Below are 27084 nucleotides of genomic sequence, written 5' to 3'. Positions count from 1 at the left end.
GTTCATAGTGGCATTGTTTACAATAGCAAAGACCTGGAACCAACCCAAATGCCCATTAATGATAGACTGGACAAAGGAAATGTGGCACATATACATCATGGAATACTATGCAGCCATAAAAACAGTGAGTTCATGTCGTTTGTAGGGACATGAATGAATCTGGAAACCATCATCCTCAGCAAACTGACACAAGAACAGAAAATCAAACACCACATGTTCTCACTCATAGACAGGTATTGAATAATGAGAACGCATGGACACAGGGAGGGGAACATCACACACTGGGGTCTGTTGTGGGGTGGGGGGCTAGGGGAGGGACAGTGAGGGGCAGGGAGGTTGAGGAGGGATAACATTGGGAGAAATGCCTGATGTAGGTGACAGGGGGATGGAGACAGCAAACCACCATGGCATGTGTATACCTATGCAACAATCCTGCAAGTTCTGCACATGTATCCCAGAACTTAAAGTACAATTAAAAAAAAAAAAAGGCATCCAGAGAGAAAAGACACATCATCTACAAAAGAATGCCAGTTAAAATGATTCTTAATATCTGGATGCAGTGGGCTGAATAATGGACTCCAAAGATATCCAAGGCCTAATTCAAGAACCTGTGAGTATTACCTTATATGGTGAAGTACATTTTGCAGATGTGATGAAGTTAATGATCTTGAGATGAGGCGATTATCTTGGGTTATCTGGATAGGTCTTAAATGCAATCCCAGCATGCTTATAAGAGGAAAGCAAAGGGAGATTTGACTGTACAGAAGAAGGGGAGGTAATGCAACCATATGGGCAGAGCTTGGAATGCTGTAGCTACAAGGCAGGGAATGCTGACAGCCACCAAAAGCTCGAAGAAGTGAGGAACACATCTCCCCCAGGGTCTCCAAAAGGGTGGCATCCTGGCCACCACCAAGATTTCAGCCCAGTGAAATGGATTTTGGTCTTACAGTCTCTAGAAATATGACAGAATAAAACTCTGTTATTTTGAGCAACTAAGTTTGTGATAATTTGTTAATGCAGCTGTGGGAAACTTAAACACTGGACAGCAATGGAAACTAGAAGACAGTGTCATATTACCTTTCCGTGTTTTGGAGAAAATAGTAATCAACTTAGAATTATATCTTTCAAGAGTGAGATAAAAATAAAGGGATTTTTCAGCAAACAAAAACTGAGTTTATCACCAACAAACCCAAATTAAAGGAAATTCTCAATAATGTACTTCAGGAGGAAGAAGATGATCCAGATGTAAGGTTTGAGGTTCCTAAAAGAGTGCCTTACCAATAAACTAATAAATACTGCTTACATAGACAATATTGGCTTTATCAAAAAATAGAAATAATGTGTAATAAAAGCATAAATAAATAATTTAAATACTATAGGGTTTTAGCATGTTAGTTGGGATAATGGTGATTGAAGGTAAACATTAAAGAAGAGTGAAAATACTGATTAACTTCATACTTTCTTAAGTATACATATTAAAATATCTAGAATAACCAATAAAAGATAACATGGAGAACATAACTTCCAAGGGAGGGTAAATAAGTGAAGATTGGATATAAATCATTTTAAGAGGAAACAAAAAAGGAAGAAAGAAAAAAACAGCAAAATATAATAATATAAATAATGTAATAGAAATCAACCCAAATATATAAATAATCATAATCAATATAAGTGGATCGAGAGTCCTACTAAAAATTCAAATGTGGATGTAAAATATCAGCTATATTATGTTTACTGGAATTCCAACTGAAATATTAGGCAGGGAAAGATTGATGACAAAGAGATGGAAAAAGAGCAGGCAGATACTGACCAAAATAAAACTGGTGTAGCTATATTAATATCACCCACAATAGACTAAAAGCAAGATGTATTACTAGAAATAAAGAGGATATCTATATAATGTTAACGTTTAATTCAGCAAGGTGCTATAATTCTATACTGTGTGTAACTAATAAAAAAACTTTCAAAATATGTTAAAAATAGGCAATATTCAAAGAGAAATACACAAATTTTTAATGGACCCCAAAATGACCATTGACACAAATAAATGGACAGTGAATGCACATAAAACCTTCATATTATACAAACTGACCATATGTTAAGCTACAAAGCCAGCCTCTCTACAAAGAACCAAAGTTAGATGGGTTTGTAGTCTGGTTCCTACAAACATTCCAGAACCTGGAAAAGATATCTGCAGCATATGACAAAGGCTTTGTATCTAGAATAAAAAAATACAGTCTCACAAATTAACATGCAAGAGAACCCACTTAATGGAAGTTGGACAAAAGCACAAATGCAGGAAAGGTAATACAAATGATTCATAAATGTATAAAATTTATTCAGCCCTATTAAGAACTAGGGAAATGAAAATAAAATTTAACAATGCTCCAGTGCATACTTACCTGACTGTCAAATGTTAGGAAATCATACAATATCAGGTGTAGGCAAGGATGTAGAGCAACAGAAACTCCCTTTATCACATATGATTATAAATTTGTAAAACCACTTTACAAAAAGGAAGAAACAAAAAAATAGCAAAATATGTAATATAAATAATATGATAGAAATCAATTTGAATATATAAATTTATTTTACGCTTTACATATTTACTGTTACCTAGTAAATTTGAATATGTTCCTATTTTCTAATCAAGGAATTTTAATTCTAGATATATATCCTAAAGAAATTCTTATTCAAGCACACTAAAACACACGCACAAAACAATGTACATGGAAACGTCGTAATAGCAAACAAAACAGTCAAATGGTAATCAACAATAGGGTGAATAAATTGTAGTATAGTTATACAATATGATTGTGCATAGCTTCAAAAATGAATAAACTAGAGCTGTACCTATCAGCCATGAATCAATCACAAATACTTAATGTTCAACCAGTGGTTATTAAACGTTGGCGCGTATTGGAATTATCTGGAAAACTCATGGGGTCCCTAGAGACGTTGCTAGTTGAAGTGGGACAGGACTGGACCTTTGTAATTTTATTGAGTTCCCCAAATGATACTGATACACAACAAAGTTTGAGAAGCAGCGTGTTAGAACACAATTACAAGAGGCATGCACACTGTTTAGCTTACCCAAAGCTAAGCAGAACAAATGAGACTAAGCTGTATATTATTTGGGTTACACTACACTAATCATAGCATGACAAAGGCTGCTTCTGTGAGGAGGAAGGAGTAAGCATTTGAGAAGGAGGCATCCAACCAAGATGTGGGTAATATTTTATTTCTTAGCTTGATGAAAGGCACACTGAAATCATTTTATTATTCATATTTAATGTATGTGTTTGTGCATAAGATATATTTCACAATATAAACTTAAAAAGAAAGTGCAAAAGGTTTACTTTGAGCTGGTGCACTCCAGTGAGCATCTGCATATGATGTGTTACTTTTGTTTGTGCTGCTGATTTACTGACTTCTAATAGTGGTGTATATACATTGTCTTGCTGCTTCTGCTCATTGACTGCACTACTGGAGGGAATGTGTGCCCAGGACAAAGGGAAAGTTTGTTTTCCAAACAGCCACTTGGATTGCCCTTTATACACTAAAGAAGGTCCTGAGGCCAAGGTGTCTCATGGTGGTACAGAGACTGACCTGATGTGTGCAGTCAGGAAGTGCAACCTTGTGCGTGCAGCCTGACATCAGTGAGCAGGGAGTGAGTGCATCCCTATGCTCATCCCTGTGGCACTCAAGGGACCCAGGAGGACCGACAGGACAGGAGCAGGGCCTGGCATAAAACTGCTAGAACTGGCTGATCACACAGGTTTGGGACTGAGGCAAGGAGAAGAGTGACTTTTTAAATTGCCCCCAGGGAAGTGGGGAAGCTGCTTCTGTGGCTTCTTAGATTCTGATTGCAGATATCTCTGGATTGTACAGTAAGAATAGTCCCACAAATTCGAGGAGGTGGGTGGGAGTACATTGACAACCAGTGTACATGCTCTGACCCAGAGCACATGGATGAGAACTGGGTTAGGGAAAACAAGAAGTTCTGCAAGGTACCTACAGACCCTCACTGTGAGGAAGGCATATGTCAGCTAACGGGTTGGAAAGGGAGCCTTCAGGAGTTCCTGGGTGAGTAGAATGGAAAAAGAAACAGTGCAGACTAGGGCAGCTGGGGGCAGGGGCTGAGCCCACTTGATATTGTGGCTGCCCTTGGCCTACTTAGCCACTCACTCCAGGTGCTGCCCCAGGTTGCCTGGGAAAGTGATGGTTGTGCTTACAGAAAAGTACTGTGCAACTCTGTAAGTCAGCTCCACTACAGATTTCCAGGCTCCTGATTGCGGTGTGGTAGGGAGATCTCAGTGCTGCTGATTCTCCCTCCAGAAAGTCGAGGGAGCAGGGGAAGTTTAATCAGAGGACTTCTAGGAAAATGACCTGTTTTCCTACAGTACCCTCTGCCATCAAGAGAATGTGGGAAAAACGAAAGGCAGGAGACACAACCAATTCCTCTTGGAGGTGTACTGTCCCTGATTCACCCTTTTGTGCATAATTTAAATTATGGTCTTCATGACCTCATGCTTTTTCTAGCTAAAAATTCCCTCTACAAGTCCTTTATATTCCGGCTTCAAGGTAAAACTAACAGTCCACTCATTGCTTTTTCTTATATTCCTACTTCCTGTTAGATTAAAATGTGATTTCTCTCATTCTGTATCCTGTGTTCAGGGCAGGGCCTTGGTCACCAAAGCAGCTAAGAGCAGAGCTGAGCATGCACATCCAGGCTCAGCTGTGCCCTCTGCTCCCCTCCCCGAAGCCCAGCTGTGTTCTAGCCCCATTCCGTCTGGTAGTCCTGAAACATGGACATTGTCAATTTCCCCACCTTTGACTGTCTGTTGGTTCCAATCCAATAAAATCATCTTGAACAATCTTTTGTCTGAAATACAGTTTAGTAGTTTAACCCTAAATCCAATATGTAATAGCATTTTAATTCTTTTGAAATCCCTGTAATTCAGTATATTTGGAAACTTAATTATTCTAAAAGGATACAGCCCTTAATGTTTTACTTACTTCCAGATCCAGCACGTGGTTTCAACTGACCAGGCTTCACACACACCTCAGCTTCCTAAGACAGTTCCTGAAATACATCGTTTACCATCTTACCCTTAACAATGTTATGTTCTTGTTTAAATGATTTTGAAACCCTCATCCCTAATTCCTAACCTCATTAGTTTCCTTTTTACCATCATATTATCTCAAAACTAGAATGTATCACATGCAAGGAGAAAGATTTAAGACCTGTTTCAAAATGTAGCTATTTGTAGTTAAGATTTTGTCTTGTAATTTACCACTGATTTAGTCCCTTATTAGAAAGAGTGGGCCAGGTACGGTGGTTCATGCCTGTAATCCCAGCACTTTGGGAGGCCCAGGCAGGTGGATCATAAGGTCAGGAGTTCGAGACCAGCCTGGGCAATATGGTGAAACCCCATCTCTACTAAAATAAAAAAAATTAGCTGGGTGTGGTGGCAGACACCTGTAATCTCAGCTACTCAGGAGGCTGAGGTGGGAGAATTGCTTGAACTGAGATTGGGCCACTGCACTCCAGCCTGAGTGACAGAGCAAGACTCTGTCTCAACAACAACAAAAAAAGAGTGAACCAGAGCTTTTCTTAACCTGGCTATGTCTCTCTTCCACCACTGAAATTGTTGCCTTACACAGACTATCCCTGACAGAATGGTTTGACTTACAATTTTTTGACTTTACAATGGCATGAAAATGATACACATTCAGTAGAATACCCAGTTTAGTACCCATGAAACCATTCTGTTTTTCACCTTCAGTACAGTATTCAAGAAATCCTGTGAGATATTCAACACTTTATTATAGAATAGACTTTCTGTTGGGTGACTTTGCCCAACTGTAGGCTAATGTGAGCATTCTGAGCAAGGCTAAACTGTGATGTTCACCAGCTAGGGGGATTAAACGCATTTTTGATTTATGATATTTTCAATTATGATGGGTTTGTCAGGATGTAAGCCCATATTAAGTTGAGGGGTGTCTGTATGTGTTAGTTTCCATTTTGTTTTAATTATCATATTGTACCCAGCTACAGAGACAGGTGCTCTCTTCTCTGCTCTCTCCTCCTCCAGTTTTGTTCCTCTCTAATCCTCTCTCCCTTCTGCAGTCAGAGGTTTTCAAAAATGTAAATCTGTGGCTTGTTTGAGCCTAAATCCTTTCAAGGTCTCCTCATCTCTCTTAGTATGGCCATTTTGTGGGGTGTACTGACCCTCTGTTCTCCCATCTGGCCCTGCATATGGCTCTAGCCCTGCCTCTGACCACTCTTCCTTCTGTCCTCACAAGCATTCCCTGCAGCAGGGCAGTAACTCTGTCCCTCACCAGGTCACCTAAGATTGTAGCATTTCATTCTCCCTGCTGCCTCTACCCTCTACCTGGATCAGGGAGCTATTGGCAGCTCCCTCCACCTTCCCTCTACAGCATCACCAACTCCTCAACTGCAACCCTGCCCTGTCTACCAGTGGCACTTTGGCTAACAAGTTCATTCTCCAGAACTTGTTAGCCAGAAACAAAATCCGTGTTAGTCAGGGTTCTCTAGAGGGACAAAACTAATAGGATCGATGTGTATATGAAAGGGAGTCTATTAAGGAGTATTCGTTCACATGATCACAAGGTGAAGTTCCATAATAGGCTGTCTGCAAGCTGAGTAGCAAGGAAGCCAATCTGTGAGTCCCAAAACCTCAAAAGTAGGGAAGCCACAGTGCAGCTTTCAGTCTGTGGCCAAAGGCCTGAGAGCCCCTGGCAAACCACTGGTGTGAGTCCAAGAGTCCAAAAGCTAAAGAATTTGGAGTCTGATGTTCGAGGGAAGGAAGCATCTAGCATGGGAAAAAGATGGAGGCTGGAAGACTGAGCAAGTCTGCTCTTTCCAACTTCTGCCTGCTTTATTCTAGCCACGCTGGCAGCTGATTAGATGTTGCCCACCCAGAGTGAGGGTGGGTCTGCCTTTCCCAGTCCACTGACTCAAATATCAGTCTCCTTTGGCAACACCCTCACAGACACACCCAAAACAATACTTTGCATCCTTCAATCCAATCAAGTTGACTCTCAGTATTAGCCATCACAAGTCTACCCCTTGTCAGATGCCTCAGGGAAGCCCCATTCTGGAGAGAGCTCCTGTGGTCTCCTTTCCTTGCTATGTCTATGCTCCACAGTGGATGATACCGGGATCTACTGCCCAGAATTCCGAGGGATGTTGCGAGCACTAAATGAGCTAATGTGAGCAAAGGGCTTTGTGCAATCAATATGGACAGCACATATATAGCCCTGGCACACAGCATATTCCATCCTAGGATACCCATGAGATTTACAGGGGAGGATAGGGGCTGATTTGTTCCTGGCTGCATCCACAGTGCTTACTACAGAACAAACTTCAGAGATTTAGGTAGACTTTGTGGAATGAACAGTGAATAAATGAATGGATATATTATCAAAATTCATATATAAATATTTTGTAAAATGAATGTAATTCTAGAAGAATTCAGGGAAACTCATTGTATATTGGTCAACTATGGCAGAGAAACCCAGCTTTCCCTGTCAGAATCAGGTAGGTAACTCCCAAAAGGAGAATTAGCCTTTCTGTCTGGCTAATGTCTACCATGACCTTTGATGGCGATGGTTCCTAAAAGCTTCATACCTGTGGAAACCAGTGCCTCAGTGGTTTAGCCTCAAACATCTTTTTCTGGCCTGTAGGGAAAACGTTGACTAATCTTGTTTGCACCTAAGGGATATCAAGTATTATCTGTGAATAAGCAACTAATGAACTGTGTGACCCGGGCCCAATCCCTTGCCCTGTTTGGCATTTACTGTTCTGGCTGCTGGCCTAGATGCCTCCTGATAGTTCTCTTGCAGAGTTAGTTCTTAAGTGGATGGTAAGCATGGGCCTGGTTGTTTTTCTAGGAAATCAGTGACCCGGAGATCCTGGATCTGGTCCATAGTGCCCTTGGAAGGATGACTGTGGTCCGGCAAATCTTCCCATCTGCAAAGGACAATCAGAAATGCATGAGGAACAACCACCGTATCTCCTCCCTGCTCTGCGACCCCCAGGAAGGCTACCTCCAGATGCTGCAGGTCAGTGCTCAGCCTCTTCTCCCCACTTCCCTACACCAAGTGTCTCACCCACACCCTTGGCTAAGGGAGACATGTGGGAGCCTCCTGTTGCCCACCCACTTCAATTACTAGAGCTCTGCCATTTGTTAAAATTGAAACTGGTCGACTGGGCAGTGTCTCTGAGCAGCACTAGCAGGCAATTATGCCTGTTGTCAGCAGACGGGGCTTATTGGCTCACAGGGTGTCTCTGGTATTTAAAAGTTACATGCATGGAGGGTAAAGAGATTACTGTCTCTTATGTCTCTGTGATGACTGCTTGTGGAAATGTGTTTATCTGGTAGGGCTGGGGATGGAGTCTTCTTTGGGAAGTGATCATTTTGAACCTGCTTTAGGCTCTTATTAATACAGATATGACTCTTGCAAAACAAGTTGGGACTGTCCCAGCACATCTGCTGAGTGCTGAGGCTTGGGTCATCCAAGATGTTGCTGGATGCCCAGTTGAGCAGGGAGGGGCAGGACAGCAAGACCATGACATGGAACCCCACTGGCTTGGTTCCTTCCAAGGCCAGACATACCAAGTGTTTCTGGTCAACCTCGAGTATGTGCAATCGGCACTAGCTAGTCTTGAGCTTTGGAATATGATGGAGAGCTATGTGCCTGGTGTAAGAGATGGTTTCTCTCTGGGTGTTTGGGAGCAACAGGGAAACAGTGTGGAGAGTACTCACTGGCAGCCTTAGATCCATTTCTAGGTTAGAAATGTGGTGCCTCAGAAAACTTCCATGACACTTAGTAAGTGAGAGCCACAGGACAGAAGGAAATTTCTTCCAGTTGGGTTTGTGGAAATTATCCAGAAATTTGTACGTGTGATATGCTTGTCATTCAGCATTTGAAACTAGTTCCATTATCTTTATCCAGCCAGGGATGAGGGGTAGAAAGCAGGGTTTCAGAACAGAGATGGCTGTATCTGCCACCTGAGTATCAGCCCCACCCCATAACATTTTGTTCTCACCATATCAGGGGCCGCACATTTTGGGGAAGGCAATTATTGGAATCTTGAGTGGGGCATGGGCATGTGTCAAATTTACCAAAGGAATGAATCTACTCTATAATCTCATATGTAGGGAGAAAAAGGAAACTTGCCTCAATGGATGTAAACATGAGAAATGTGTTCCTGGTTGATGGGGAAACACAGCAGGTATTGATTTTATCTGGAATAATCCCCATTCTACCAGTGTCCACTGCTCCAGGGAGCCCACCAGAATGTCTGGGGTCTTTCAGTGGCCAAGAGAGTTTACCCAAGTGCCCTGCAGCACTCATGGACTCAAGAGCCCTGGGCTCCTGAGTCAGAGTGAAAGGCCCCTGGTACAAGAGTTTGCATGTTGAGATGCTGCTGGTCTATTCTGCCTTCCTTTGTGGAGTCTGGAAGAAATGGTGAAGGTCAAGCAAGTTCCTCTCACTGTGCCTTTGTAGTTATCACTTCCGGCCTCAATGTGGATGGAAATGGCCTTAGACAGTGGGGCTCAGGGAGTGTGTGCCCATTCCCACCCAGTGCAGGGGGAGAGGGGAATCCCTTTGCTCTCTGTGGGGCCAGAGCCTGTGAGGGTCTCACTCTCTGCAGGGTCTTTCTAGCTTCTCTCTCCCTTGAAGGGCTTCTTTCCTCTCCAAATACATGGCACTCTTGACTCATATGCCCTAAATCATTCTCCAGGTCTTAGTTAAACCACACTCAGTCTCCTTGAAGAACAAAGATGGGGCCACTTTCCATGGCACAGAAGTGTCTGCAAAGGTTGGAGCAGGGGAAGAGGAAAGTGCTTCTCGTTGAGGTCTGTGATGCTTCCTTTTGCTGTGGGTGAAAGGTGCAGGTGGGCCCTTTGGTTGCATATCAGATACATTGGATACAAAGAAAGAGAGACTGAGGGCCCAAAGGGGAATCTAGCTGAGGGCCTACTTAAATGACAGGTGCCCATGGAGAGGAGAAACAAAGGTGCAGCTCCCAGATGTGTAGCCAGACATCATCAAATGAGGTAAATGCAGTGTCAGACCCAGGAACCCTGGGACACTCCAACTCCCTCTGTTCCTGCTGAGACCCAGGCACTACATAAAGAGCAAAGCTTAAGTGCAGCACTACTGGAATCTTGTAATAATAGCAGCAGCAGTAAAGGAGGAGTCGAATTGCCTGGATTCAAATCCTGGTAACTCTAGTTGCTAGCCAATTATTTCATTATTAATATTTGTTTATCATTCTGTGCCTCAGTTCCCTCCTCTGTAAATTGGAGGTTAGAATATTACTTCCCAGAGTCATAATAAAAATTAAATGGGAGAACATACAGAAAGCATTCAGTTCAGTGCTGAGCTATTAGGAGTACAGGTTGAGTATCTCTAATCTGAAAATCCAAAATCTGAAATAGTCTGAAATCTAAAACTTTTGAGTCCCAAAATAACACTAAAAAAAAAAAATGGGGCATTTCAGATTTTGCGTTTTTGGATTAGGGATGCTAAATTGGAATTGGAATGTAATGCAAATGAAAAAAATCCCAAATCCAAAACGCTTGTGGTCCTAAGCATTTTAGATGAGGGATACTTAACCTATTATCATCATTACTGAGGTGGTGGACAGGTACATTCAGGGTTTCCATGGAAGGGCTAAACATCGCCGCCACCGCCTTCTTTTTTTTTTTTTTGGTGTGATTTAGTCTACCTATCTCCAAAGCATGCTTTCTAAAGGCATCACTGCAGGTAGGAGGGCAGTTTCCCTTTCCAGCCCCTTATCACAAGCTTTGTGTACCACTTACTGTCCACATCTCTCCCATGGGTGCTCAGTCATAGCTTCCTTGCTTGGGAGACAGGCCATGTCTTTTAGATTCATGTAGCTCTTTATACAACAGTACATGACCCTGCTCATCGAAGACCTTGATAAGGAATTACAGGGTGAATCTGTTAAGAATGCAGGTCTCGGCCGGGCGCGGTGGCTCAAGCCTGTAATCCCAGCACTTTGGGAGGCCGAGGCGGGTGGATCACGAGGTCAAGAGATCGAGACCATCCTGGTCAACATGGTGAAACCCCGTCTCTACTAATACAAAAAATTAGCTGGGCACGGTGGCGCGTGCCTGTAATCCCAGCTACTCAGGAGGCTGAGGCAGGAGAATTGCCTGAACCCAGGAGGCGGAGATTGCAGTGAGCCGAGATCGCGCCATTGCGCTCCAGCCTGGGTATCAAGAGCGAAACTCCGTCTCAAAAAAAAAAAAAAAAAAAGAATGCAGGTCTCAATACAAGTTAAATTGACTCTAGGTGCCTCTCTCTCTATATAAGTAAAACACCTTATTAAAGGAATCTCTATCTCTGTTTGTTGCATCTGCTTCCTGTGAGACAACGTGATAAGAGGAAAATGTGGAGTTATTTACTCATCCTGCCCAACAACTACTTGGGCAGCTTGTAGATTCATCTCATTTACAAGCCATTCCCTTCAGTTTTCTCTGTAGCTATTACCACTTCTTTCTTTCTTAATGACAGTGTAGAAGGCAAACTAATTTCTACTAGCCTCTAGCTGTGAGATTTATTGGCAAGACTCTAAAATATTTAGAACAACTAACTCAAGGAAAAAATAACCATTTATGTCATGGATTATTAACTTTGTCTTGATGAAATTAGTGAAGATCCTTTTGGAAATGGAGCTTTCCAGTCCATCTTTAGTCCCTGCCACCTCCCCACACCCCATGGCTGCTCTTGGGATGATCATTCTGGTTTAGAAGTTTCTAGGAAGACCAAGAAGAACAGGGAATTTTTGCAAGAGCATCCATCCCTTGGCTTCTCTAGTGATCTGGCCCCAGAAACTGTCTTTCTCTATGAGGCCTGTGGTCAGGGCTTTCTGTGCTCTAAAGCCAACCAAGAACTATTATAGCAAATCAATTTGGTTCCTATTTAGCAGAAAGAAAGTCCCTTGGAAGAAAAATACCTAAATATGTGACTGCTAGTGCTCCAAAAGCATTGCATTTGCCAGCATGCAGACTGCTGTTTATTTTTCCGTATAAAGCACTGTCTTATTTGTGTGTTTCTCATTCTTGTTTTCTTGACAAGTTAGTTTAGGGCTTGTCTGACTCAGCCTGTAATAAAAGTGATAACCAGTCCGTCAGAACCCTGAGACTTTGCTAAGACTTCACAGACATCTTTGCTTAGAGGAGAATCTGTAACATACTTTGTCTCTGGAACTGTACTGCCCTGTGACATCAGAGCTGCAATGGAAGTAAAAGGCATATTATCACATAGCCACCCCATTTATATTCAAATGTGTTTCTAAGGGATGACAGGCAAATGATATAAACTGTGTTGTGTGGTCACTGTGGAGCCGGATCCCTGAATTAAGCTGTGGGGGCTAATGTGGTATTACCATAAAATGCTCCCTCAGGTTGAAATTTCTCTTCTTTGTGCATTTTAAAATTGTCGAATGGCTTGGTGGAATCATTCCTCCTCCACACTGCACACAATCTATTAGAGCATTTCAGCACCTCTCCCTCTAGCATCCCTATTTTTTAGGGCTTTCTGTACTCTTCCATGGCTAAAAGGTTTTTGTCAACCTGTTGGTAGAAGCCTGTCCTCTGGAGCTTCACCGAGCCTCCCCACACCAGCTACCTTGAATTTCACGTCACTTTCAATGGTTTACTTAACCCTAAAGACCCATATGGGAACATTTAACACAGAGAGTGGGAAAGGCTTTGTCAGAGACAATTGCACAGGTGTTCTCCTTGGGCACAACTGCTGCTGTTCTGGCTGCAGGTGGCCACGTGTGCGTTTGGAGCCCAGGGAGCCTTGGGTGTGAACAGATAGCACTCTTCACTCTCCGCACTGTCCCCTTACATTCAGCAGTGAGCAGAGCTCCCTGCATCTCCTGTGCCCTCTGTTACCATCTGCTTTCTCCTGAGGCTTGGCTGTGGTGCCCTCTCCCAGGACGGGTGGGGTGGCAGCAGTTTTGCAGAGAAACCTCACCTGGGGTGCATTTCTCAAGCTGTCACATCTGGTTGTCAGCTTGTCCTCCCCGCTGGACCCTCTGTCGGCTGCTTGTCTGACTTTTCTGGCCAACCACAACCTGTCTGAGGATTTGGTGAGAGGTCAGTTCTTTCTGTTTGCCTCTGTGATGTCTCCCTGAACAGTCTACTTTGCTTGATTAATGACAGAGGGAAGAGAAAACTGAGCTCTTTAGAAGCCTGGAGGAAATGCAGCCTTTCTTATTGAAAACATTTCCCACACTTTCAGCTTTGGTGTTGGGAGGATAATGGTCTAGTTCTGACCATGGCCTGTGATTCATCTCCCTTCACCTCCAAGGATGATTTTTACCTTGATAATGCAGATGCACAACAATTCCCTGGGCCCCAGAGCATAACAAATACTAGGCTGGAGCACCCTAATAAAATATGACTCAAGTCTCAGATTTACTACAGAGAAGGCATGTGCTGCTGCCAGGAAGGCAGACAGCCTGGCCACCCGGCAGGCACACCCTCCTGTCCTCCAAGGGCCTCTCCCTTCCCCACTGATGGGGGCAGAGATCTCAGTGAGATCAACCTAGGAGCCTGCAGCATTCCTGAGGAGCTCAACACACTTCACAGGGGTTTATACGCTCATTACCTTTGGTAGTACTGATCCTGCTTCCAGGGACTCAGTAACCAACGAGAGCACCTGGGCTTCCAATGTGCCTGCCTCCACCCTGCCCAGTGCTTGCCTAGGTGGAAAGTCAGTGCCTTCCTGATACAAGACAACAAATTCCCTTCTGTGCAAGACATCCACTATGGTCTTAATGTTTGTATCCCTCCAAAATGTCTATGTCGAAACCTAATCCCCAAGGTGACGGTATTAGGAGGTGAAACCTTTGGGAGGTGATGAGGGTGGAGCCCTCATAAATGGGATTCGTGCCCTTATAAGAGACTGAAGAGACCAGAGTTCTCCCCTTCCACTCTGCCAGGACATGATGAGAAGGCACTACCTATGAGCCAAGAAGCAGGTCTTCACCTGACACTGAATCTGTAGGCACCTTGATCTTGTACTTTCCAGGTCTCAGAAAGGTGAGAAGTAAGTTTCTGTTGCTTATAAGCCACCCAGTCTATGGTATTTTGTTACAGTGGCCTGAGTGGACTAAGGCAGCTTTCAATCTTCTCAGGAGCCTCAGAGACAGTGTTACACATGGTGAGAGTTGGGTGGTGCATTTGCATTGTAGCTGTTCAAGCAGGACCCAGCCTTTGAAGCCCCTCCCCTCTGGGGAATGCTCAGTGTTTCAGAACGCTGCTCCCCGGCCCCCAGTGCTCCTTGGTCTCCTCAGCTTGATCTCACTGGCTTCCCTGTCTTCCCTCTGTTTCTTCCCTCTGGGTCTTGACTTCTTATTTTCTCAAGAAAATCAATTTAACAGCCTTACTGGTGGCCTTTGCTCCTGCTGACACAAGGTATTTTCCTAAATAAAATATAGTTACTGATGTAATGGAAATTCTAGTGATAACTTAAAAAAATCTATTTTTCCATCCCTGGTCCTCAGTCAACTTCTTGTGACTCATCTCTAATTATCCAGCAGCCAAGAGTGTCCATCTGGGTCTCTCAAGAGCTGAAGGCCCCGTCAAGAGTTCATGGCTGAATTCTCTCCTGCTTCCCAAAGACACATCCTACCTTTCCCGTTACCTTTCTGAGGACCCACCTCCTGCATGGGAAACTGATGTTGGAAATTTACACCTTGCAAGATCCTCCCATCTCAGGAAAATGTATAGCATGGGATTCTGGTGCAAGATAGCCAATTCCACATTTATTCATATAGAGCTCCCTTCTCTTTCCCCAGCGGCCTCGATCCACCACCACTTGTCTTCTAAGAAGATGCGTCTTCTTTGCAAATGTCTTGACATCTCTTTAACTTTGTGTTTCTAAGAACATGTTTAGAACTGTTTATTCAACTTTCAGTAATTCCACAAATACCCATTTATGCACTTGTTATGTACTTTCACAAATGTTCCCTCCTGATTCTCCTAAACTCCTCAAAATTGGAAATTTTAATTTCCACACTGTAGTATGTTCTGATGAGGGAAGCTGGCATGTGTGCAGGCCCAGAGGCCTGAGAGAGCAGGGAAGAGTTCATTGTGCCTGGGGCAAGTGGTGAGAGGCAAGAAGTTGGGAAGTGACTTGGAGGGGACAATAGTGGCTCTGCCCTTGGTGATGTGATATGGAGGTCATGTATCCGAGTAAGGCAAACTTGTACAATGTGGAAAGGGAGGGTCTGCGACTGGAGGCAGGTTAACCAGTGGTTACCATCTCCCTAGGGAAAAATAAGGGCACCGGAACTCCACCCCAACAATGGGAGGTGACCATTGAGTGAGGACATCTGGAGGCTTCCCCAGGACTGAAACCCTTGAGCTGGGCAGGGGATGGAGTGCAGAGCACATGCCTTCCATGGATGCTGGACTGCAGCTGGCCTTTGTTGCAGCCATACCCTGCCTGCCTTCCCCACCTCTCCTGCACACCTCGCTAGTCTCATTGCAGAATCCACTGTGCCAAAGGCTCCCACGGCTGAGCCAGACTTGCTATGTAAATGTCTGGCTTTTGCCTACAGTGGGCCACACTGTCTCCCTCTCAGGAATCAGAGTCAGGGTATTATAAAGCTTCCCCCCACCGACCCCTGCTCCCTCCACACACTCTGAGCTTTCCTGTATTGGTACCTTTTATGAAACATCCCAGGGGCAGAGAAGTGGCCTTTCCCTTAAAGGACAGCCCTGCAACACCTCAGATCATGTAGGCCTGAAAGGTGCAGCTTAGCCCTGGGGTCTGTGGCAGCTGTGGCTGTGCCGCTGGGGCCTGGAGGAGGCCAGGGACATGTGCACAGGTGCCCAGGTGAGCAGATTTCAGGTGGGACTGGGAATTAATATATTCAGCGCTGATTCTTGCTTGATCTCTGACCCTCAAGCTGTAGGAGTCAGACGTGACCCCTTCATGCCTTTGGAAGGCTTTAGGGACCAAGGAGCCTTGTGGGAGAGGATGAGTGGTGTTGGAGAATATAAATTCATTTTCTCAGTAGTCCTCATGTTCTGCATCCAGACTCCTACTGACCTCAGCTTCTAGGGACATCCTTGGAGGAGCCCTCAGCTCATACATATTGAAGTCAGGAGCCTGCTTAGGTATTTTATTTGCCTCTTCTATTCCTTTCTGTCTCTGCTCCCTCTAAAAACGAAGATGCATGCAAAGATCTTAGAACAGTACTTGGCTCACAGGAGTATTATCATCTGCATTCCACAGGTGGATAAATCAGGGCTGCCACATTGCACCTCTCCAGGAGCCCAGATCACACTATATTTTATTGTCATCAAGATAAGTCTAAGAGTGTTTAACAGTTTGCTCAACATCACTCAGCAAGTGGATGCTAGTGGAATGTATTTCACCCCTTCAATAAACATTTATTGAGTGCTTGCTGTATCCATGCACTGCTGTAGAGACCTGAATCCAGCAGGGAGCAAAGATGGCCCAGGTTGGGATGAATCCAAAGCTGTTGCTGATCCTATTAGACCACCTGCCTAAGCTGCAACCCTAGTGTGAGAGTCATACTATATGATAATCAGCGAAAGAAGAACTTGGCATAAACCTCTGGGATGGCTAAATGAACCAGCCAGTCCTTCTTCCAGCTCTCTCCTCACTTAAAACAGAGCCCACGGGCTCCCAGAAAGGCCTCAAGTCATTTTCCTGGCTTCTGTCTGGCCTTGATTTCATTCCCTCTGGCATCTCTGACCTGGTTCCAGGTATTTTGCTTTGTAGCCAGGTCTCTACTCTACCATGCCCTTGGCCTTGGCACTTTGACCTCTCTTTTGCTTCTCAAATTTATTCTTAGCCTAGAATGCTATTTTGGTTCCTGGAACTTTGTGATACAGTGTTCCTAGGTCACTCAGAGCCCTGGGCTCCTGCTTGCATGCGGATAAGGCTTAAATAGTGACAGCATCTGCTGGCTTGTCTTACCTTTGCTAATGGGCTCTGTGCCATGCCTAACCTACAATGTGAGGGAGGGAGGCAAGGACTTCTTCAAGCCAGGACTCATTCTTTGCACCTGTGGCCTGTGGCTCCAGCCTGCGATGTTGGCCCTTGGTGGTCAATGGTGAGTGAGCATCCGTGCATCTGGGGCCCTCTCTCCTTCCAGACTTCCTTCTCAGCGGGTTGGCATGACCAACCCTGACACTGGTATTCTAGCCATTTTCCCTGAGGAAAGGCTTCTCTTATGTTTATCAGGATGTAGAGAGGGACTCAATAATAAACTGCCTTTCTACCATCTACTTGTGATCTTTTTATCCAAAATCACTTCTCGAATAGATTGTGAGGGTAGGGCCTTCCCCACCCTCTGCATCTCCACCAGTAACAGTCAGCTAAAGTCAGTTTGCACAAAGTAGGTCACCTCACTTCGGATGCTGAGGTTGGAGAGCAGATGGAGGAGCCACAGATTATTACTGCAGTGTTAGGTTATACCCAAGGCAGAGAGAGGCAACATCTTACCAGGGAAGAGGCAGGAGTAAGTGGAGTAGAAGAAAACAGCTCCATGGGAGGATCAGGAAGATGTTTAGACAAGAACAAATTGCTGTTTGAACAAAGGAGGCTCTCTCCAAAGTTAAAGTTGGAGGGAAAAAAACTCTTTTATCTGCAATCCATTTTCTATAATTCCTTTTTTTGGTAAAAAATTCTCTTTTGTGGTTAGTGTGTACCTTCTGAGAAGATCCATCCATCCATCTATCACTTCATCACTTCATCCACCAATCCATTCATCCATCTATCACTTCTTCACTTCATCCATCCATCCACCCACCCACCCATCCATCCATTCATCTACCCTTCCATCTGTGCATACATTTGTCTACCATGTGTTCAGCCACAAATCATACATTAAGCACTAGCTATGTGCTTTGGTTAGCGCTGAGTTCTAGAGATACTACTTAAAGAACTCAAAGATTGCTGAAGTAAACACATTCATGAGCTGACAACATGTATAATGAAAGAGGATACATCCAGGGTGATATGTGGGCAGAGGGAAGGCCTATCTGTGCCTGGAAAAGATCGTTGCTCAAGTCTGTTCCTGTCAACTGGGACATATTCACTCTTCCAAGCAGACACCCATGTGGGAGGACTGAGGGCTTTCTTTGGCCTTTCTGAGTCATGTCCTGCTTTTTCCTCTTTGTTCAAGACCGCTCTACATTCATACATTTGTTGAGTGCCTTAATTCATTGTGAACAGAAGTGCTGAAGTGAAAGAGGGAGATTCCACTGGATTCTGGTCTGAGCTGCAGCTGAGCTGGTACTGTGGGCTCTGCACTGATGTGTGAGTGTGTGGATGGGTGGGGGTAAGGGTCAAAGAGTCCTGGCTGGTTAAATAGCATCAGCTATGAGTGGGTGTCTGGGAGACCCATGAATGTCTTGAGAAGAGAAATCTTCACAACATCAAGGACTCTCAGCTTCAAGTTATTCTTTTGGGAAAAGGAAAAAAAAAAAAAAAAAAACCAAAACAACAACCCAATTCTAAGTGGCTTACATTCCTTGTAATGACATCTCCATTATGGGTTTGTTTTCCAGAGGGGAGGAAGTCTTAGCAACACATGCAGTGGTGGGGGATCCTGAGGGCTGAGAGTTGACAGGAACAAAGAGTGAATTAGTCCTGCTCATAGAGGAAATGCTCCTCTAGGCCTCAAGTGGCTGGGGGCACAGTTCTGTCATGGTGTTCCCTGTGCGATAGGGGGTGAGTTCCTGGTGGGCAGTGGTACTTAGTTATCTCCCTGCTATCAGGTAAGCACTTGTGTGCTGCAGGCCCCCGAAGGGGGTCAGTTCAGGCACTGACCTGCTCCCCCTCAGCTTGAGGCTTCTGTTTTAGCACACTCTTGACACCTCTGCAATATCTGGCCATCCTGTCACACCTACTGTGTGCAGAGGCGCTGGGCATGCAGCCCACAGTGGTCAGAGCTGGCTCACAGGACAGCGGCAGACAGGACAGAGCTCTTCAGTTGTCTGTGTACAAGGACATCTACAGGGGAGGCAGTCAGCTCTGCCTGGATGTGACATGCTGGGAATGGCCCTTGAGGGCTGGACAGGTGTGACGGTGCAGATGTTTGTGATGCCTTGAGTCTCCTATAGGCTCACCTCAGCCTTCAGCTGCAGTTGCTGGAGAATTCTTGCCACCTAAGTTCTCATCTAAGGTTCTGCTTTTGGAGCACCTGGAATAAGAAACATGAGGAAGTAAATTGCAGAGAACAAGGCACAGAGGTGTTGTGGTATGGGGACTTATTGGGGAGGGGTGGGTGTGAGGCTGGGGGAAGAGGGGTTCTTTCTGCAGCCCAAGGAACCTATTTGATCTTCCCAGGAGTCCTGTGAGGCTGACATGATCTTCTATTTTTATCTCGTGATTTTGTTTTTCTGAAATATTTTTAGCAGACGACTTGCTGCTTAGGTGTTCAGGAATGGTCCCCTTGACCCACTTTGGCTGCCCGTTGTTTGTGCAACAGTTATTAGTTGGGGGAGCCACAAACCTGACTGAGGGTGGAGGCTACCTCGCCCTCAACCCCTTCCCTCCTCCTTCTCTCCTTTGTGCTCCGATATCCCCATGGAGGGCTGGGATGGTATGAAGACAACATTCCAGAACAGGGCTGTCCTTCTCCTGCAGTGAGCTCCCACTGGGCCCCTGGGAGGGTGGGTGTTTTCTACCAGCTCCTCCAGATCCAGATCAGGGTCTGTAGCCACAGTCAGGAGGCTGAGCCTGGCCTGCCCACCCTGGACCCCACACATGGGTTGAACCCCGATGCTGCAGTGTCATTCTTCACACTGTTACCCTAGATTCTCACTCATGGTCTTACCCTCCAGACCTCTAGACGGGGATGTGTCTCCTATACCATCAAGCTCAGAACAGACAACTAAGCAGACGGGTGGTCCTCAGATGGGCACAGTTGCAAGTCCCAATGTGTTCCCTGGGTGGCAGTGACTCCACTGCACAGCAGGCACCAAATCCTCACCTCTTGTTACCATCGTCCTCACTGTCACCTGGTCAGTCAGGCCACCATTTACCTTAGACCATCCAGTGACCAGAGTGGTCTTTCTGAGGCCCAGCTCTGACCTCCAGCTTTCTGTACACTGACCCAACAATGGTGTCCTTCTCCTTTTGCTGTTCCTCCTTAGCAAGGCCCCAAGTCTTTGCAAGGCTCAGTCCCCACTTCTCTCTTGATCCTGCTCCCTCTGTATTTTACCCCTTGACACAGTTGTCTTGAACTGTTTTCAGTTCCTCTAACCCAAGGATCCACCAATGGTGACCCATAGGGCAGATCCAGTACATTGCCTGTTTAGGAAAATAATGTTTTATTGCACATGGCTGCACTCATATGTTTATATATTTCCTGTGACTGCTTTCGAGTTATATCAGCAGGGTTGAACAGTTGCAAAAGAGACCACTAAGCCTAAAATCTTTACTAGCTGGTCATTTACAAAATACTCTGGTAGACTGTGCCATGCCTGGCCCTGTTTCTTGACACCTTCATGTCTTTGCAAATGCTGCACCCTCCCTTTATCCTACTAATCCTTTGACCCCATGCTTTCTGCTTATCCATTCCTCCATCCTTCATTTCTCAATTAGGTACAGATCATGGTTCTCCTTGTTGATGTACAGATGCACCTTCCAATTTAGTTCCTGTGTCAGGGCGAGGTCTTATTCCATTCAGGACTCCAGAATCTGGCTGGGTTTTTGAAAGAACACCTAAAAGCCGAGGATCTTGGTGTAGATACTGAGCACCATAGCTCAGTGTTGGCATCCTGCATTCCTCCTTTTCTCTGTGGGTTTCTCCAAAGTTCTTTGGAAATACACCTGTGGAAAAGGTTTTACTGCCTCTGTCTTTGCAGATCTCCAACCTCTATCTGTATGACAGTGTTCTGATGCTGGCCAACGCCTTTCACAGGAAACTGGAGGACCGGAAGTGGCATAGCATGGCAAGCCTCAACTGCATACGGAAGTCCACTAAACCATGGAACGGTGGGAGGTCTATGCTGGACACCATCAAAAAGGTATGTGTGAGGGGGCACCCCCAACCTAGCCAAAGAAAGTCCCCTTCTTTTACCTCCACTGTGTTCCCCTCTAGCAGCTGGCCTGAAGCTGGGCTCTGTGTGGCTGCCCCAGTAGGCCCCTCCCCATGCCTCTCTCCTTGTCACTCTTCCTGTCCTAGCATCTGCAGGCTAGGTGAGCTGTGGTCCATGGATACATACTATCATTACTGTCTTCAATTTAATGTAAGAACTTCTGAGAGGTTAAGCAACTTGCCCTAGGCCACAAGTAGGTATGAAATGGAGGCAACTGCCTATCCCACATCTTCCAGGTACCCCTCTATGCAGACCACCACTCCCCAAGAGAGGAGTGCACCTGTGTGTGCACTTGTGATGTGTCTCACATGGTGAGGAAGGACACTGAATTAGAAAGCTGGATTTGAAGTGAATTGAGCAATCTATAGAAGATTTGCTAGAGTGAATTGCCATTTAAAGGCTTCAAAAGAGCATATAGGGAAATCTATAATGTTAGGAATTTAGTCACAATGAATTGCATGTGGTTTCAGTAGCAGTGAACATGTTCTAGTGTAGGTGAGAATCTACTGCAGCCCAGAGCAGAGTCGGGGCCCCTTCTGGGCCAGCTGTTTCTGGGACTCTCTAGACTCACAAGGACTATGAGAGAGAAATCTGGATGAGAACCTCACCTTGGACTTGGAGAGAGAAAGGGACTCACCATGGCTCCCTCAGCCTCCTGATGCCTCCTGCTCCTATGGAGCACACTGAGCTAGTAGAGTGAGGCATGGGGACCGCAGCCAGTCTATGCCAGATGCTGTAATTTGTACACATTTTCTCCTCCAGTCCTTGTGGGTTCTATCATCTGGAGCTAATTAACTTCAGGCCAAAGCTGGGAGATGGGCAGTGTGCCCAAGGTGGCACAGGTGGCAAAGCCAGGATCTGAGCTTGGGTCCTGGTTGTGCCCACCAATGCACATGGTTGCTGCCCTTCAACTTACTGTCATGTGTCTGATGTGTCTCTTGTTGACCTTTGAATTTCCTATTGGTTCAGGCTAAGATGAGCCCCTGGAGCTGATTGCAAGGGGAGGACTAAGCTTCAGGAGGGTGGGGACAAAAGCTGCCATTGTTTAATGTCATGGCTAGCATGGTGCCTGGCACATAGCAGGGACTCTAAGCATATAGATGGCATGAATGACAGGTGCAAGCTTTAGGGATTTCTCCCATAAGCAAAAGGCCTGGAAAGTATTGATCCTACTCTGAGGGCCTGGGACTGCCAGCCCGTCTTGTCCTCATTACGGCCTGTCCATGGTTTCAAGACTCTGAGTGCCCCCGTTCTTGGTGAGGTGCCCACTTCCTTTCTCCTCTTAGCCTCTGGGACTCCATCCTCTACCTTAACCATATTTTCATCACCCTCCAATGGTTTTTTTCCCCCTCTTCTGCAGGGCCACATCACTGGCCTCACTGGGGTGATGGAGTTTCGGGAGGACAGTTCGAATCCCTATGTCCAATTTGAAATCCTCGGCACTACCTATAGTGAGACTTTTGGCAAAGACATGCGCAAGGTAAGCCTCAGGCTCCCTATCTCTCAATCTTACTGCTGTGGTGCCACTGAAGTGTAGCACAGTGACAGGGTCCCTGGGCTCCCAGCAACTGTTAACTGGCACGGATATCCTCCCTCCTAGTGTCTCTCTGCTGATGCTACCATTGGCTGGTGTTTATAGGGCATGCCAGGGAGTAAGTGCAGAGAGGTTTCCAAACAGGAATTGTCACTAATGGAGTCTCTTTGAGTAGAGCAGGGCACCTGGTAATAACTGGGTCCTACTGCTTGGATCAGGGGGCTTGCTTGGAGGCTATAGGGGACATTGTGTTTTCTTAGAGCAGTGAAATCAGCCCAACCACAAGGACAAGTGTGAATTGTGGTTGAGGCAGGAGACAGAGGTTACAGCCTGAGTGTCCTCCAGATCCAAGAGTGAGACAAGGCCACAATCAGAAAACTGAGCTTCAAGGAGGGTGGGAATTGGAAAATGCCAGAGGCCTTGGAAAGAGATATGAGAGACAGATGAGTCGAACAACTCGGAATGAGGTTTGGCTTTTTTATTTGGTGCTGGTGCTGGTGCAGGTGGCAGGCCTGGGTCTTCCCAGTGATACTTTCCCTCTTCTTCCACCTTTAATGGAGGATAGAGAACAGTTTTTCAGGATTGTGGATAGTGGGGATGTGGCCTTTTATCCAGGGTGGGGATCCTCAAAGTTAAGGGGACCCATGACACCAAGAGTCTAGGACAAAGAGGCCAATATGGAAAGCAAGGGCTGGAACAATTATCCAAGTGAAGGACCTCAGATGTGGTCACTGTGAGCTGATGTGGAGCTGATGGTGGGTATCCTGGTGTGGTCAGTGGCTGGCTGTCCTAGGCATAGCCAACTCCACAGGCTTGGATGACGTCCAGAAATGGCCTGTACAGGAGAGGCCAGAGATGAGATGACTCATGGTGTAGACGAGCCACAGGGGCTTGGTCTTCTCAGGAAATAATGAGAGCATTAACTGATTGGCATGTACTCAGGCACAGCCTCATGTAATCACAGACATATGTGCACGCGCACGCACGCGCACACACACACACACACACACTTCATACACTTCAGAGGAAGATGTCTTTACTAATGATGATGCCTGGAGCATGAAGGACAGTCCTCACAAGTCATGAGCTCTCAGCAGGAGCTGAATAAGCCCTCAGCAAAGAGACCTCTAGCCTGGCCTCAGCAGTGGCTAGGAGCAGTGTGGTGGGGGGCAAGGGCTGAGTGATGTTGGGGTACTGAGAATCTGGGTAGGGATACTTCTTCAGTTTTGCTCCTGATGGCCAGGGTAGAAGGACACATATGTGGACTGGTGGAGGGTGTGAGAGCTGAGGAACAGGGAGGGAGCAGTGTAGAGCTCATCAGTGACAGATGGGGCAGAAGACTAGCTCTCCAGGAAGAGGCTGGGGTGGCCTAGGTCCTTATGATGAGGGGGGAGATTTTCAGCCGACTCTGTGATAGAAGAGAGAGTCATGGATTGGTCATATAAATAATTGAAGTTTCAATCATTGGTTGTGACACAATATCTGACATACATGCCTTGATGACATTTTGGAGCTCAGAGGTTTGTTGGTGGCATCCTAGAGGGGGTTGGCTAGCAACTACTCTGTGACTCCCTATAGAAGGCCAGGGTGTGACCTGTGATGTCCAGGAAGCCAGGGCTGGCCTATGATGTCTGTTAGGAATGCCCGAAGCTGTGAGACTTGGTGAGGGGATGGGGATAGTTGGTCAGCATTGGTCTGGGTCATGACCATAAGAGATATGGGCTTGCACTGGGACTCCCACCAGGTAAGCGGGGCTCTTTCAGTCACTCTGGCATGAAAAAGCTTGCCAAGTATAGCTGGCTGCCGAAATAACTGTTCACATCGGCCACAGTCCTGGTGCACTTGCCTTCATCACCAAGTCTTATTCTGAAATTAGGTCCTGCCTGCTGGCTCCTTCTGTCTCCAACCCACTTCTTTCAGTGGGAATTCTGGCTGTGGAGGTCTCTGCTTTGTCTTAAGCAGTGGACCCTCCAGTCCGGTGCCTGGCACCGTGCTGGCCACCCCAGGTGCCTGAGTGAGGGGGAGGCACTGTGTCCTCCACTTCCTGTTTCAGGTGTCTGGGCCTTCCAGGTTGCCAAGGGAACGCACCTCAAAAACCCTGAAGCCAGTGAGAGCTGGAATCTCTCAGTATAAGGAGCTTTGAGCAGAAGGCCTGAATGTAATTGAGTTGGAAGGGAAGCTGATTTTCAAGTGGGCTTTATTTTAAAATGTATCTTTTTGTCATTTTAAAATCTGCCCTTAATAACTGCATATCCCAGTTGTTATCTGTCTGCCTGGCAGCTTATCACTGCTAAGGAGAAGTTATCTGGAAAGCAGCGAATGGGATTTACTGTAGCAAATGTTTGTTATTCAGGCCCAGGGTGCATTAAAGCAAGTCCAGGGGGTTTCAGATGAAGCAAGGGGAAGGGATTAGGACTGTATCATGGGGGTAGGGCACCCTTTGAAGGCAGGGCTAAGTAGTGGTTCCAGGTGGGAGATGGGGCTGTGAGGGGTGGCACTGGGAAATAGGGGTAGCTTAAAAATAAAGGACATGCAGATAAGGGAGAAAACAATTGGGAATGGGTGGCAGATTTGAGGGCAGGATCCTGAGCCACACTAAAACAGTACAAAGATCAGTCATCTAAGGAATGCCCAAGGTCGGAGTCCAAGGGGTCACAGCTCTCTTGGCCATGCAAGGTGCACAGCTGCTGAAGGAGCCAACTGAATAGACTCCCAGATCTATGATGCTGGGCAGGGGCAGCATTCCCTGCAAAGATTATATATGCTGATAGGAACAAAACCAGACACAGACTAAGCAGTTTCTTTAAGACCTAAACCAAGAGAAATCATTTACATTAAGGAGCAAGATATTTTCTTAAACTAAATACCCTGGAGGGAAATCTCAGGGACGGTGAGTCACCCAAACATTTTAGATTAAATGGCATCAAGAGACTGTAGATTACTCAGCCCCTTCATCAGAGGGAAGGAGTGGGGGATCGCCTTTCACTGCAGGGTGCTGGACAAATACTAATTCAATTATCTCATCCAGGAAGTACGTTCTTAGTGAAGGAGGTTTGCATGGAAAAATCAAAGGTCTGTGTCATCAGCTTGCTGTGTAACTACAAGCAAAATATTAATTGTTTTGTACTTGGAGCTGTCTGGCATGGGTCTGCCACCAGGGGTAAGGTTTGCTGGAAACTCTTCCAGCTCTCACAGTCATTGGTCTGACATTTGTCTTGGGGATGGGGTTGGTATATGCTTCTTCTGTCCTATTGGAGGCATATTTTTTTCAGGGCTCAGAAATGTAATAGGATCTCCTCAAATTTCTACTTGGCTTTGTTTCACTTTGCTCAGACAGGAATTTCCAAAGAGAATTCCAGGAATGTGCCCATGTAGATGCCCTTAGCTCATGATTGAGCTCTGACAGGTCTGTCAGAGCCGCCTGTAGTGAAGCTTCCAAAGGTGGGGTGTGTGGGAAGCTGCTGGGTGTAGGGAACAGGCAGGAACTATTAAGCCTCCACTGTGTCCAAAGGTGCATTGTATATATGTTGCCTCATTGACCCGGGCCTTTGCTTTGCTCCTGGCTCTGCCTCTCCTGAGTTTCTGCACAACTTCCCTTTTCTGAACCTTTGTTTCTTCAGATAAAAGTTGCAGGTAATATGAGCCTACTTGTTGGATGGAGGGGTCAGTCAGTGTAATGACACTGTGCAGCACTTTGCAGTGAGGGTGTGCCCATATGGCACAGGGCATCAGCTTTGGGCAAATGGGACTGTACATTTTCTCTGAGCGTATCTATCTCAGACTCCACAAGAGCAGAGAAGCACAGGAAGCCGTAAAACACAGCTTCCAGCCTCACAGTGCCCTAGACTATAGCTCTAAAACCAAGGCCAGAGGTAAGAGTCTCCCTCTTGCAGCCTTGAGCTGGTGTGGCAGGGATCACTTAGCTCTGTGTGCCAAGACTGTGCCAAACTCCCCTTTTATGCCTGGCAGCAGATGCCCAGCCCTTATAAAGATCAAGGGTTGAGAGGATCTGTGGAGCTTCACCTCTGATACGATTTTATTTTCAGGTCTGTTTTGGTGTAGATGTAATCATTGCAAGAAGAAAAACATGGTTGTCTTTTTTTCCCCCAAGCATGACTTGCCTGGATAGGAACACTAGTTACAGCCCAGAGGAAACATTTCTCCATGACCTGATTGCTGAAGCTGTCCGCCTTTCTCCATCCTAATGGCACTGGTGTAGGGAACTCATTCTCTTCCACTAACTCTGGATCCCTTGTGCAGCAAAATCCTGGGAGAACTGCCAACTGCTTACAGGCCCTTTGAACCTGGACAGCCTGTGGGTTTACTTTATGCCTGCATCCGGGATGAGGGAGACGCTGATGGGGTGTGAGAGAAGACAGCTGT

At 45.8% G+C, this 27084-nt stretch overlaps 1 protein-coding gene across 3 annotated transcripts in view; it reads left to right on the top strand.

Moving 5' to 3' along the window:
- GRID1 (glutamate ionotropic receptor delta type subunit 1) overlaps positions 1-27084 on the top strand; it is a 793510-nt gene that overhangs the window by 499383 nt on the left and 267043 nt on the right. For all 3 annotated transcript variants that reach the window (XM_021675822.2, XM_064374406.1, XM_021675824.2), the window contains 3 exons: positions 7921-8091; positions 20934-21095; positions 22528-22647. In XM_021675822.2, coding sequence (XP_021531497.1) covers positions 7921-8091; positions 20934-21095; positions 22528-22647 — 453 coding nt within the window. The remainder of the gene's footprint in view (positions 1-7920; positions 8092-20933; positions 21096-22527; positions 22648-27084) is intronic.

This window comes from Aotus nancymaae, unplaced genomic scaffold, assembly GCF_030222135.1.
Source record: "Aotus nancymaae isolate 86718 unplaced genomic scaffold, 86718_ANA_hifiasm-v0.15.2.pri h1tg000010l, whole genome shotgun sequence".
In the NCBI taxonomy this organism is placed as follows: domain Eukaryota; kingdom Metazoa; phylum Chordata; class Mammalia; order Primates; family Aotidae; genus Aotus; species Aotus nancymaae.
Note: the sequence above shows the minus strand (reverse complement) of the source record. Positions and strands in the feature narration are given on the sequence as shown.